This window comes from Lithobates pipiens, unplaced genomic scaffold, assembly GCF_037356315.1.
Source record: "Lithobates pipiens isolate NorthernLeopardFrog02 unplaced genomic scaffold, aLitPip1_a1.2 Scaffold_18, whole genome shotgun sequence".
Classification (NCBI taxonomy): Eukaryota; Metazoa; Chordata; class Amphibia; order Anura; family Ranidae; genus Lithobates; species Lithobates pipiens.
This window is the reverse complement of record NW_027507758.1, coordinates 78,300,165-78,314,595: the sequence shown is the minus strand read 5'-3', so window position 1 is coordinate 78,314,595 and position 14,431 is coordinate 78,300,165. Positions and strand designations below refer to the sequence as shown.

At 49.1% G+C, this 14,431-nt stretch overlaps 1 protein-coding gene across 1 annotated transcript in view; it reads left to right on the top strand.

The window, feature by feature from the left end:
• The window catches only part of LOC143987223 (calpain-8-like), a 95,763-nt gene that overhangs the window by 16,666 nt on the left and 64,666 nt on the right, over window positions 1–14,431 (top strand). Inside the window, exon 5 of the mRNA XM_077485811.1 lies at window positions 13,900–14,065. Coding sequence (XP_077341937.1) covers window positions 13,900–14,065 — 166 coding nt within the window. The remainder of the gene's footprint in view (window positions 1–13,899; window positions 14,066–14,431) is intronic.

Genomic DNA, 14,431 nt, shown 5'->3' with positions numbered 1-14,431 from the left:
TGCACTAAAGTGGAAGCGGTGTGGTGGCCTGGCTCCTGCTCATCATCCAGGATAATGTCGTCCTCTTCATTCTCCTCTCCCCATCCTCGCACAACAGGGATCCCAGAAAGGTTTAAAGCATGCTCTTCTTGCTCCTGCTCATCCGCCCCGGCACCATCCTCCTCTGACTCCTCATCAGACTCCTGTTGTTGACTTGTCTCAGATAGAGTAGCCCCCCCTGGGAATTCATCCAGCATTGCGACTTCCTCATCTTCCCGCTCCTGCTCCTCCACAGCCTGATCAATGACACGACGCAATGCACGCTCCAGAAAGAAGGCATAAGGTACCATGTCACTGATGGCGCCATGGCTGCGACTGACCAGTTTGGTGATCTCCTCAAATGGCCGCAGAAGTCTGCATGTGTCGCGCATGAGCAGCCACTGGCGCGGTGAAAAAAAACCCAGCTCCCCAGAACCGTTTCTTTCGCAGAGTTCATACAGGTAGACGTTAACTGCACGTTTCTGCTGGAGCAGCCTATCAAGCATATAGAAGGTTGAGTTCCATCGCGTCGGGCAATCGCAAATAAGACGTCTGACCGGCAGATGGTGTCGCCGCTGAATGTCAGCAAGGCGAGCCATGGCCGTGTAAGATCTTCTGAAATGGGCCGAGATTTTCCTTGCCTGCCGCAAGATGTCCTGGACCCCAGGGTATTTGACAAGGAATCGCTGCACGACCAAGTTTAAGACGTGTGCCATGCACGGCACGTGCGTGATTTTGCCCTGTTTCAATGCGCTAAGCAGATTGGCACCGTTGTCACACACCACTTTACCAACTGTCAAATTGAGCGGTGTTAGCCACTCATCTGCCTGTGAACGCAAAGCTGAAAGGAGTGCCGGGCCAGTGTGGCTCTTTGCTTCCAGGCACAACAGACGCAGCACGGCATGGCAACGTCTCACCTGGCATGTGGAATAGGTTCTGGGGAGCTTGGGCGGTGCAGTGGAAGAGACGCTAGCAGCGGAAAAGGAGGAGGCAGCTGAGGAGGAGAGGGAGGAGGATGGAGTAGGAGGAGGAGAAGAAGAGTCAGGCCTGCATGCAATCCGTGGCGGTAAAACCAAATCTACACGGGTGCCACGGGTTACATGCTTGACGGCCGTCAGAAGGTTCACCCAGTGGGCAGTAAAACTGATATACCTTCCCTGCCCGTGTTTGCTAGACCACGTGTCTGTGGTCAGATGTATCTTGGCACCGACACTGTGTGCCAGAGATACATTCACTTGCCGCTGAACATGGCCATATAGCTCTGGGATGCCCTTCTCTGAGAAATACTTCCTTCCTGGGACCTTCCATTGTGGTGTTCCAATGGCCACAAATTTGCGAAAGGCCTCCGAGTCCACCAGTTTATATGGCAGTAGTTGGCGGGCTATGAGTTCTGACAAGCCAGCCGCCAACCGTTGGGCAAGAGGGTTATCCGGCGTCATCATTTTTTTACGCTCAAACATTAGGCCCACGGAAGCCTGCCTTTTTGCAGAAAAATGTGAGCTTGGCGTGATGGAAGGTGGAGTGGAGGACAATTGTGAGGAGAGAGGAGAAGGAGAAGTAGAAGACGAGGCTGGACGGTGAGAGCCTGCAGTGTGGCTTTGTGTGTTCCGTTGCTCCCACTGGGCTCGGTGATGGCTGCTCATGTGCCTTCTTAAGGCGGTCGTCCCTAGGTGAGTATTGGGCTTACCGCGACTAACGCGTTGACTGCAAAGATTGCAGATGGCAACGCTATTGTCAGCAGCGGACACGTTAAAAAAAGCCCACACTGCGGAGCCATGTGCCGGTGTCCTGGGAGCGCCAGATGTGACCGTACATGGTCGATGACTCGCTCCTGATACATTTGCAGTCTGCTTTGTCCCTGCTGTGCAATGTAAGTCATTGCTGCTTCTCCTCCCTATCTGCTGGTCCATATCTCCCTCTGAACTCCCCTCCTCTTCCTCTCTTGTGGGCACCCACGTGACATCACTAGACACGTCATCATCAACGTCACCTTCCCCACCGCTATAAGTAGAGTAGGCAGCAACACCGGGGACCAACCTCCTCCTTGGGCTGATCTGGGTACTGGCGTCAGACTGCTGAGTAGCGCTTGTTGCTACCTCCTCTTCCTGATCCAATACCAAGAGTGGCTGCGCATCAGAAATGTCCTCTTGATATGGATCGGAAAATAATTCCAGTGACTCAAGCGGAAGGTATGTGGTGGTGGTGGTGGTGGTCGTGTTGTTGGTGGTAGTGTCTTTGGGGGTGCACATAGCAGAGAGTGAAGAAGAGGGTGCAGATCGAGAGGATGAGGAGGGTGCAGAAGAGTAAGGCTGAGCGAGCCACTCAACCAAGTCTGGTGCATCCTTTAAAGTAATTGAACGCACCTTCTGCAACTTCCCACTTTGGCTCAAGCCTGTTGCTCCTGCCCTACCCCTACCACCCCTGCGGAAGGGCCTGCCTCTTCCTCTGCATGTCATTTTTTAAATGACCCTGTGACAAAACTCTTAGTCCCTATACCGCTGAAGGACTGCTGCAGTATAGGTGAGCGGTCAGCAGTGGTGCACGTCAACCCTATCTATTGTGGACCTATAGCGGTCCTTACAGAACAGCAGACTGTACCGCACTCAAGCCTATGTACCGTAGCACCCTATACCAAGTTACCAGTCCTTATAAGAACTTTTGTGGACCAAGCAGGTTGTGTATTAGTGTTTAGCAGACTGTACGTCAGTCCCTATACCGCTGAAGGACTGCTGCAGTATAGGGCAGCGGTCAGCAGTGGTGCACGTCAACCCTATCTATTGTGGACCTATAGCGGTCCTTACAGAACAGCAGACTGTACCGCACTCAAGCCTATGTACCGTAGCACCCTATACCAAGTTACCAGTCCTTATAAGAACTTTTGTGGACCAAGCAGGTTGTGTATTAGTGTTTAGCAGACTGTACGTCAGTCCCTATACCGCTGAAGGACTGCTGCAGTATAGGGCAGCGGTCAGCAGTGGTGCACGTCAACCCTATCTATTGTGGACCGATAGCGGTCCTTACAGAACAGCAGACTGTACCGCACTCAAGCCTATGTACCGTAGCACCCTATACCAAGTTACCAGTCCTTATAAGAACTTTTGTGGAACAAGCAGGTTGTGTGTTAGTGATTAGCAGACTGTACGTCAGTCCCTATACCAATGAAGGACTGCTGCAGTATAGGGCAGCGGTCAGCAGTAGTGCACGGCAACCCTATGTATTGTGGACCGATAGCGGTCCTTACAGAACAGCAGACTGTAACGCACTCAGGCCTATGTACCGTAGCACCCTATACCAAGTTACCAGTCCTTATAAGAACTTTTGTGGACCAAGCAGGTTGTGTGTTAGTGATTAGCAGACTGTACGTCAGTCCCTATACCAATGAAGGACTGCTGCAGTATAGGGCAGCGGTCAGCAGTAGTGCACGGCAACCCTATGTATTGTGGACCGATAGCGGTCCTTACAGAACAGCAGACTGTAACGCACTCAGGCCTATGTACCGTAGCACCCTATACCAAGTTACCAGTCCTTATAAGAACTTTTGTGGACCAAGCAGGTTGTGTGTTAGTGATTAGCAGACTGTACGTCAGTCCCTATACCAATGAAGGACTGCTGCAGTATAGGGCAGCGGTCAGCAGTAGTGCACGGCAACCCTATGTATTGTGGACCGATAGCGGTCCTTACAGAACAGCAGACTGTACTGCACTCAGGCCTATGTACCGTAGCACCCTATACCAAGTTACCAGTCCTTATAAAAACTTTTGTGGACCAAGCAGGTTGTGTGTTAGTGTTTAGCAGACTGTGCGTCAGTCCCTATACCGCTGAAGGACTGCTGCAGTATAGGGCAGCGGTCAGCAGTAGTGCACGGCAACCCTATGTATTGTGGACCGATAGCGGTCCTTACAGAACAGCAGACTGTAACGCACTCAGGCCTATGTACCGTAGCACCCTATACCAAGTTACCAGTCCTTATAAGAACTTTTGTGGACCAAGCAGGTTGTGTGTTAGTGATTAGCAGACTGTACGTCAGTCCCTATACCAATGAAGGACTGCTGCAGTATAGGGCAGCGGTCAGCAGTAGTGCACGGCAACCCTATGTATTGTGGACCGATAGCGGTCCTTACAGAACAGCAGACTGTAACGCACTCAGGCCTATGTACCGTAGCACCCTATACCAAGTTACCAGTCCTTATAAGAACTTTTGTGGACCAAGCAGGTTGTGTGTTAGTGATTAGCAGACTGTACGTCAGTCCCTATACCAATGAAGGACTGCTGCAGTATAGGGCAGCGGTCAGCAGTAGTGCACGGCAACCCTATGTATTGTGGACCGATAGCGGTCCTTACAGAACAGCAGACTGTAACGCACTCAGGCCTATGTACCGTAGCACCCTATACCAAGTTACCAGTCCTTATAAGAACTTTTGTGGACCAAGCAGGTTGTGTGTTAGTGATTAGCAGACTGTACGTCAGTCCCTATACCAATGAAGGACTGCTGCAGTATAGGGCAGCGGTCAGCAGTAGTGCACGGCAACCCTATGTATTGTGGACCGATAGCGGTCCTTACAGAACAGCAGACTGTACTGCACTCAGGCCTATGTACCGTAGCACCCTATACCAAGTTACCAGTCCTTATAAAAACTTTTGTGGACCAAGCAGGTTGTGTGTTAGTGTTTAGCAGACTGTGCGTCAGTCCCTATACCGCTGAAGGACTGCTGCAGTATAGGGCAGCGGTCAGCAGTAGTGCACGGCAACCCTATGTATTGTGGACCGATAGCGGTCCTTACAGAACAGCAGACTGTAACGCACTCAGGCCTATGTACCGTAGCACCCTATACCAAGTTACCAGTCCTTATAAGAACTTTTGTGGACCAAGCAGGTTGTGTGTTAGTGATTAGCAGACTGTACGTCAGTCCCTATACCAATGAAGGACTGCTGCAGTATAGGGCAGCGGTCAGCAGTAGTGCACGGCAACCCTATGTATTGTGGACCGATAGCGGTCCTTACAGAACAGCAGACTGTAACGCACTCAGGCCTATGTACCGTAGCACCCTATACCAAGTTACCAGTCCTTATAAGAACTTTTGTGGACCAAGCAGGTTGTGTGTTAGTGATTAGCAGACTGTACGTCAGTCCCTATACCAATGAAGGACTGCTGCAGTATAGGGCAGCGGTCAGCAGTAGTGCACGGCAACCCTATGTATTGTGGACCGATAGCGGTCCTTACAGAACAGCAGACTGTAACGCACTCAGGCCTATGTACCGTAGCACCCTATACCAAGTTACCAGTCCTTATAAGAACTTTTGTGGACCAAGCAGGTTGTGTGTTAGTGATTAGCAGACTGTACGTCAGTCCCTATACCAATGAAGGACTGCTGCAGTATAGGGCAGCGGTCAGCAGTAGTGCACGGCAACCCTATGTATTGTGGACCGATAGCGGTCCTTACAGAACAGCAGACTGTACTGCACTCAGGCCTATGTACCGTAGCACCCTATACCAAGTTACCAGTCCTTATAAAAACTTTTGTGGACCAAGCAGGTTGTGTGTTAGTGTTTAGCAGACTGTGCGTCAGTCCCTATACCGCTGAAGGACTGCTGCAGTATAGGGCAGCGGTCAGCAGTAGTGCACGGCAACCCTATGTATTGTGGACCGATAGCGGTCCTTACAGAACAGCAGACTGTAACGCACTCAGGCCTATGTACCGTAGCACCCTATACCAAGTTACCAGTCCTTATAAGAACTTTTGTGGACCAAGCAGGTTGTGTGTTAGTGATTAGCAGACTGTACGTCAGTCCCTATACCAATGAAGGACTGCTGCAGTATAGGGCAGCGGTCAGCAGTAGTGCACGGCAACCCTATGTATTGTGGACCGATAGCGGTCCTTACAGAACAGCAGACTGTACTGCACTCAGGCCTATGTACCGTAGCACCCTATACCAAGTTACCAGTCCTTATAAGAACTTTTGTGGACCAAGCAGGTTGTGTATTAGTGTTTAGCAGACTGTGCGTCAGTCCCTATACCGCTGAAGGACTGCTGCAGTATAGGGCAGCGGTCAGCAGTAGTGCACGGCAACCCTATGTATTGTGGACCGATAGCGGTCCTTACAGAACAGCAGACTGTACCGCACCCAAGCCTATGTACCGTAGCACCCTAGACAGACCAAGTTACCAGTCCTGATAAAGAGCTTTGTGGAACAAGTGAGTTGTGAATGATTAGCAGACTGCAGCAGAAGGGCAGCAGTCAAGTATAATATTCTTTCTATATTTGGAAGAAAGAATATTATACGTGTACAAGCCTATTACCGTACCACTGATACCAGTCCTGAAAAGAACCTTTGTGGAACTAATAGTAACAGCAAGTCTTTAAAATTATCCTCACTGCCTGACACACTGCTTCCTGCCTGTCCCTATACAAATTGGCAAAAAAGAGTAGGCTGGAACGATTAGCTGGAACAGCTCTTTTGTGGACCTGATAGTAACAGCTAATGATGATGATGATGATGATGATGAAGAAAGACTAATCTGGCTGAGCTGTCCCTAAAATAGCAGCATACAGCGCTCTGTCCCTTTATCTAAACTGACAAAAGAAACTCAGGCTGCTGACCTAACACCTATACCAGTCCTGAAAAGAACTTTTGTGTACCAAATAGCTAGCGTTTTCTCTGTCCCTACTCCACACAGGATCCTTTCCCTACAGTGACAGAAGAAAGAATGTAAAATGGCCACCGGATCGGGTGTATTTATAGGTTAGGGGGAATGTCCAAGTGTCCATGAGCTGTCATGTCTCAATTGGTTGTCCTGTAACACATGATAAACGTGTCACGAAAGGTTAAAGTTCTTGTATACATTAAACACGTAAGTCCGCCGGGGCGAACGACGGAAAAAGGCGTTCGAACCCGCGGACGGCGAAAGTCGGAAATTCGCCGCGAAACGACCGCCGGGCGAACCGTTCGGCCATCACTAATCCTCAATAAACAAATATGGTAATGCTCTGAATAATCAGCATTCATTCAATTGTGCTTCCATGCAAATGTGAACATCATGTTCTGATCTTTATTGGGGAATTTTATTTTGTATATAGAGTGTTTATGTGGTGAGTTTACACGTTTCATTGAACAGAGTTTGGATAACACAGGGTTAAACAGAAAGGTCATAAATGAACTGCACATTATGTGGACAGAATGCTTGGAGAGATAGTGATGTGTTCCTGCTTAGGAGATGTATGTTAGCTTAGGGGGCTGCAAACTCTGCAGGGCTCCAACACACTCTCGCTGCTATTCCAACCCTTCACATATTTCCACATGAACTTCCCTCCTGGCATCAAACTTTGTCGTCAGGTATTGTGCTCAGCTTACCACCCCAAACTGATGTTCCTCCCTCAGCTCACCTCTCTCCCTGCATGTCCTGTGAGCAGAATAGCTGATCTACCCGTCAGCTAGACCTAGACCTGATCTACCCGTCAGCTAGACCTAGACCTGATCTACCCGTCAGCTAGACCTAGACCTGATCTACCCGTCAGCTAGTTGTGATTGACAGGTAGATCGAAGCGGAAGCTGTCATGGGGCCCCCTACTGGCAATGCCTGAATGGTCACTTACTATTGCAAGCTGTGTTGGCAGCTGCTGGCGTAGCACCTGCCACACAGCTCGCATAGTTCAAAGTCTTGGACAGGAGACACGACTGCTAACGGGAACTGAGTTCCTGTTGTGGAAAAAGTACAGGAACTCCGTTCCCATGCATTCCCGCAGGACTTGACCCCCGGTGATGCCCCACAATCAAGAGACTTACCAAAGAAAAATGTATTCTCCCCTGAGCTGTAACTTCTACCTTGGCCAAAAATGTGATTAAGGCCCCATGTACACTAGGCCTTTGCCCAGCACTTCTAAACACTCTTCTGCTGGCAGGAGAAAAGCAGCTTCAAAACACACCTAAGCCACTTGGGCATTTATTCATTTCATTGGCCAGAATATTAATTTATTTAAAAAAATGAATGAAATGAATGAACATTCAAGCTAATGCACCTAGCGCTTAGGCGCCTTTCGATGCATTTGGTAATTTTTCTGTCAAAATGTTTTTTTCCTGAACGCACAAGTGATCAAGCTCAAAAGCACTGTGACCCCATTTATTCCTATGAATTATATAGACTCATTCCATTTATACAGAAGAGTGCAGAACCAGTCAGGAAACATGGAAGAGCACAGGAGTGTGATGATGATCATAGTTTATGGCCAACAGATGACTTAGAAAGCTTCAGGACTTTGCCAGTGATTTGCTATATCGCCTTAGGTGTAGCATCAGAGGGCCCATGTGGTTGCCCTGTCACTGTGGCGGGGCAAGCGAAATCTGGGTCAGAGTGTGATGTCAGCAGCCAATAGGCCCCCCGCAAAGTATTTGAAGGAGAAGCTCTGAGCTTATGGTGGCATCTTCAAGTCTTGAGCAGTGCAGAGAGCCGGAGAGTAGCGGAGGGAGGATGGGGTGAGGCCAGCCCTGGACGCAAAAATGTCAGTGCTGACAACCAGGTGGGGAACCTACACTGAGCAGTCACAGGTCTGAGCCAGGGAGGAGGAGGAGAGCACTGTCCAGGAGCCGGTGTTCTCGCAGATAGTGTCCTGCCATCATATAGTGTTCGGCCCGTACTGCGCATGCGCAGTACAGGGCAGAAGAAACTTTGCAAAATCTCCGAAGATGAATGGCGCCTGCGCTGTGAGTGGAGGTGGTAGCCCCACCATCCAAGCGGACATAGGGTTCGGAAAATTATAGGGCCCCTTGCGGGCGAGCTTCGCTCGCCACGCTTCGGGCTCGGCCTGGCTGCGCTCGTCTTTTATATTCCTACTCTATGTCCACTAGGATGGTGGGGCTAGAACCTGGACTCACGGCACAGGCGCCGTTCATCCTCGGCTATTTTCGGAATCTGTGTGCGCTGTGTACTGCGCATGCGCTGTGTACTGCGCATGCGCAGTACAGAGCGGACACTATCCGATGGGGGACTGTATGTGATAGGACACCGGAACCACTGTGGTGAGGTAAGACACTGGTCAGACTCAGATCCGTGCAGAGAACAGACACACACTGCCCCCCCCCCCCCCCACCACCTGCTGACACTCTCAGGGAGGAGGGGGGTCATCTGTTATTACCTGGTGGGGAGCCATCTGTCATTACCTAGTGGGGGAGGGGGGTTATCTGCCATTACCTGGTAGGGGGAGGGAGGTCATCTGTCATTACCTGGTGGGAGGGGCATGTGTCATTACCAGGAGCAGGAGTCATCTGTCTTTACAGGAGGAGGGAGTCATCTGTGATTATCTGACGTGGGGGGCTCCTGAAGGAAGGTGTCATCACCAAGAGGAGGCAGAGGGGAATGTGTCAATGCCAGGAAAGGGGTGTCACCTTATCCCAATATCTTGCTGAGCTGCTGGGTGAAAGAGGTGGGCTTGTATGTGAATCTGGAAGACAGAGGGCCCTCTAATGCCGCGTACACACGATCAAACAAGTGGGTGGAAAAGTCCGGCAAACTCAAGTCCGCCAGACAATCCCCCCGTGTGTAGCCTCCGGCATACTTTTTTGACCCGAAAGTACGGCGGACTTAGAAAGTAGTTTTGCACTCCAATCTTCCCGCCGGACTCGCATTTCGGCGGACAATTCGGCCGCGTGTATGCCAGTCCGCTGTACTTTTGAAATGAGCGGACTTTTCCCGCCCGGAGAAAAGTCTGCTCATTTCGAGCGGGTCTCCAGGTAGGCGGGGCCCGCGAAGGAGGCGTCGCTGGCCCCGCCGCCTGCCATGGACTTAAAGGGGAACCCCAACGCCGAAAAAAAATCGGCGGTTGGGGTCTCCCCCAGGTCCACATCAGACCCTTGTCCGAGCACGCTACCCGGCCGGCCAGGAAAGGGGGGGACGAGCGAGCGGCCCCTCCTCCTGAGCCGTACCAGGCCACGTGCCCTCAACATGGGGGTGCCTTGGGGAAGGGGGGCCGCGCGGCCCCCCCACCCCAAAGCACCTTGTCCCCATGTTGATGAGGACAAGGGCCTCTTCCCGACAACCCTGGCCGTTGGTTGTCGGAGTCTGCGGGCGAGGGGCTTATCGGAATCCAGGAGCCCCCTTTAATAAGGGGGCCCCCGGATACCAGCCCCCCACCCTATGTGAATGAGTATGGGGTACAATATACCCCTACCCATTCACCTGTAAAATAAAGTACAAAAAAAAAACACAACACAAGATAAAAGAGTTTATTGCACAGCTCCGGGGGTCTTCCGTCTTTGGGGGTCTTCTCCCCGGACTCCTCCGCTATCTTCTTGTAGCTCTTTGCTAGCGGAGGAGCCCGGCTTTCTTCCTCGCCACCGGCCTCTTCTTCCGACTTTGGGGGTCTTGTCCCCCTCTTCGGTTCTTCTGCCGGGCCACCGCGCCTTCTTCTAGCTCTTTTACAGGCGGTGGCCCGGTCTTCTGTCGCCGCTGCCGCTGTCGCCGCCGCTTTCTGTCCTTCTGTTCTCTTCTTCTCCTTCTTCAGATGTTGCCTCGCCGAGTCCTCCGCTCACAATGATGGGGACCGGGCACGCGGCGACTTATATAGGGATATATAGGGACATCGTGGATGATGTCCCCGCCTATTATGATGTCACAGTCCCAGCATCCTCTTGGACTGAGGGGGGAGGAGGAGCCGAAAGCGCGTTGCTGGCAGGACATCAGCTGGGTGGAGAATGCAAGCAGGCGTAGCTGCTTGGTCATGGACGTGGTGCATGCGTAGGACACGGGAGGATACACAGGATTCTAACGGACCGGCAGGGGGGGAGGTGCAGACTAGGGGTGCAACGGATCAAAAAACTCACGGATCGGATCGTTCCTCGCTTTAGAGTCACGGATCGGATACATTTTCGGATCAGCAAAAAAAATAACACTATCCCCGCCCCCCACAGCCACATTGTTTATTTAAATAAAAGGTATAACACTATCTCCCCTCCCCCAATAAAATGCAGCTTATTACAAGCATAAAAACATAATCAGCATATCACTGATGATTTGCGCCAAGCTCACCACCGATCAAAGTTCCTCCAAACAGACCGCCGTGATGAATCCCGGGATGCCTATTGGCGCAAATCGTCAGTGATAGGCTATGTTTTTATGCTTGTCATAAGCTGCATTTTATTGGGGGGGGGGGGGGGGGGAGAGATAGTGTTGTACCTTTTTATTTAAATCAACAATGTGGCTGTGCCGAGCAAGTGGAAAGGCATAGATAGGATTAGATAATAACTAACTACTATCTAATAGATAGTAGTTAGTTATTAGGTTAGATTAGGTAATAAATGTAGTGGTACCTGCATAAAATAAGTTTTCAATGAGGGCAGGCAAGGCATCCAGCGTGACTCCTCCAGAATTCCTTCACTTGGGCTGACACAGGCTGAACGCCGTGCTGGGGGTGACGTCAGCGCGCAGCTCGCCGCCGGGTGTACCAAGATGGCCACCAGCTCCGGAGCTAGGCCGAAGCCGCGGCCTTTCCTAAGGCCACGGGCTGCTCCGCAGATCGCATGGTGCGGACCAACTAATTGATAATGAAAATCGTTGACAACGATTTTCATTATCGATAATATCGATTAATCGTTTCAGCCCTACTTATAATAGACATTTGTTCTGACTAATGCAGTATTTTCATGTTCTTATGCCCTTTTCACTTGTTTCTCACACATGCTGTTCTAAACTTCTAATTACAGCAAAATTACAGTGCCTTGTGAAAGTATTTGGCCCCCTTGAACTTTTCAACCTTTTGCCACATTTCAGGCTTCAAACATAAAGATATAAAATTTTTATTTTTGTGAAGAATCACCAACAATTGGGACACAATTGTGAAGTGGAACAAAATCTATTGGATTTTTGAAACTTTTTTAACTAATAAAAAAATGAAAAGTGGGGCGTGCAAAATTATTCGGCCCCCTTGTGTTAATACTTTGTAGAGCCACCTTTTGCTGCGATTACAGCTGCAAGTCGCTTGGGGTATGTCTCTATCAGTTTTGAACATCGAGAGACTGAAATTCTTGCCCATTCTTCCTTGCAAAACAGCTCGAGCTCAGTGAGGTTGGATGGAGAGCGTTTGTGAACAGCAGTTTTCAGCTCTTACCACAGATTCTCGATTGGATTCAGGTCTGGACTTTGACTTGGCCATTCTAACACCTGGATATGTTTATTTGTGAACCATTCCTTTGTAGATTTTGCTGTATGTTTGGGATCATTGTCTTGTTAGAAGATAAATCTCCGTCCCAGTTTCAGGTCTTTTGCAGACTCCAACAGGTTTTCATCCCTGAGACTATCACAGAGCAGGTGCATTTATACAGAGACTTGATTACACACAGGTGGATTCTATTTATCACCATCAGTCATTTAGGACAACATTGGATCATTCAGAGATCCTCGCTGAACTTCTGGAGTGAGTTTGCTGCACTGAAAGTAAAGGGGCCGAATAATTTTGCACGCACCACTTTTCAGTTTTTTATTTGCTAAAAAAGTTTAAATTATCCAATAGATTTCTTTCCACTTCACAATTGTGTCCCACTTGTTGGTGATTCTTCACAAAAGATTAAAATTTTATATCTTTATGTTTGAAGCCTGAAATGTGGCAAAAGTTTGAAAAATTCAAGGGGGCCGAATACTTTCGCAAGGCACTGTATATCATAAAATCTGCTGAGACTTTTTCTGCATCTGCTCAAGATGTTTAAGAATCTTTCTATCACAGGTTAATACAGATTAGGAACAATTTAGAGTACATACCTGCAAAGAATCACACAAACAGCATGAGATATGACCACTGACTTTATGGCTGGAAGTAGTTTAAAGTGGTTGTAAACCCTTACAAACCACTTTGACCTACAGGTAAGCCTAGATTAACGCTTACCTGTAGGTCCAAGCAATATCTCCTAAACCTATATGGTTTAGGAGATATTTGCCCGAAAATGGGCACCGCTGTCTACGGCGCATGCGCCGTAGACAGCGGCGCGCAGGCACACTGAACGCGGCAGTTCCAAAAATGGAGCTGCCGCATTTGTCGACTCCCGTGCGCATGCGCGGGAGTGACGTCACCGCGGCTTCGCCGAATGACAGCGGCGGAGCTGCGAGACGCCACCAGCAAGATGGATGCGGCGGACTACAGGGGACAGCGGTGACATCGCTGGCTCCTGTGTCAGGTAAGTGACACATAATGGGCTACTATGCGATGCATAGTAGTCCATTATGCTTTACCTTTGCAGGGAAAAAAAGAGGAAGTAAACTCATCAGGGTTTACTTCCTCTTTAATTTCCAGTCACATGGTGTGTGGCCTTATATAGACTCTGTTTGTGTACCTTCTCTGCCATCTACTGGTTATTAATAGAATAGAAGGGAGATATTTAGCAATAAAATAAAATAAATAAATAGGTACTTTGCTTTGGGGTGTCTGTTTTGTGACCATATAAACCCCAGTCTGTCACACCTCTGTGTATCACCCTTCTGACTATGCAGTGACATGCGTCACAAGTCTTTCTGAAAATAATTCTAAATTTTAGGGCAGGGAAGATGGTTCATGTCAGGGATATGCAATTAGCAGACCTCCAGCTGTTGCAGAACTACAAGTCCCATGAGGCTTAGCAAGACTCTGACAGGCACAAGCAGAGGCATGGTACCCAGAGGCATGATGGGACTTGTAGTTTTGCAACAGCTGGAGGTCCGCTAATTGCATATCCCCGGTTTATGTATTTAAACTGTTTATAAGCAGTATAACAAGGGTTACACTTTCAAAATTTTTTTCATAAATACATGATTGCTATACTAATTTTCACCGGGGAAGATATTGCACAAGGTCCGTTTTTTGCTGTTTTATTATTTCAGTAATGGAATAATTATGGACACCGTTTACCTCCTGTATTATCACACAGGCTGAATGGGTCCTATGAGGCACTAAAAGGCGGCTTATCTTTGGAAGCTCTAGAAGACTTCACTGGAGGTGTTGGTGAATTATATTACTTTGAAAAAGCACCGAACAATTTGTTCCAGATCATTCGTAAAGCCTTGAAAGCAAAGTCCCTGGTCACCTGCAGCACTGTGAGTCCCATCTCTTCTTCTTCTCTATAAATAATTCTATATTGCATTAAAAAAAAATCCTAGCAGGGACAAGTCTATAAAATGTAGCAACGGCCTTGCAGGTTACCATGGGCAATACCCCGGATGAGACCCCAAATGTAGCACACCCCCGTAGGGACTTCTGATGAACTTGAAACCCCCACTCCTGCACAGCCAGGCACACATAATTTTCACAAGCACCCAGAGTCAGAGTACAGTCCATGACTTTGTTTTTTTCATTAGAGGGTTAATAACTTGAATAGGGATGGGAGGTTATGGGATGCCCATTTAACTTCAGCAAAACATCAGGACATCTTCCTATATACATTTTTTTTCACTCTCCTTCAG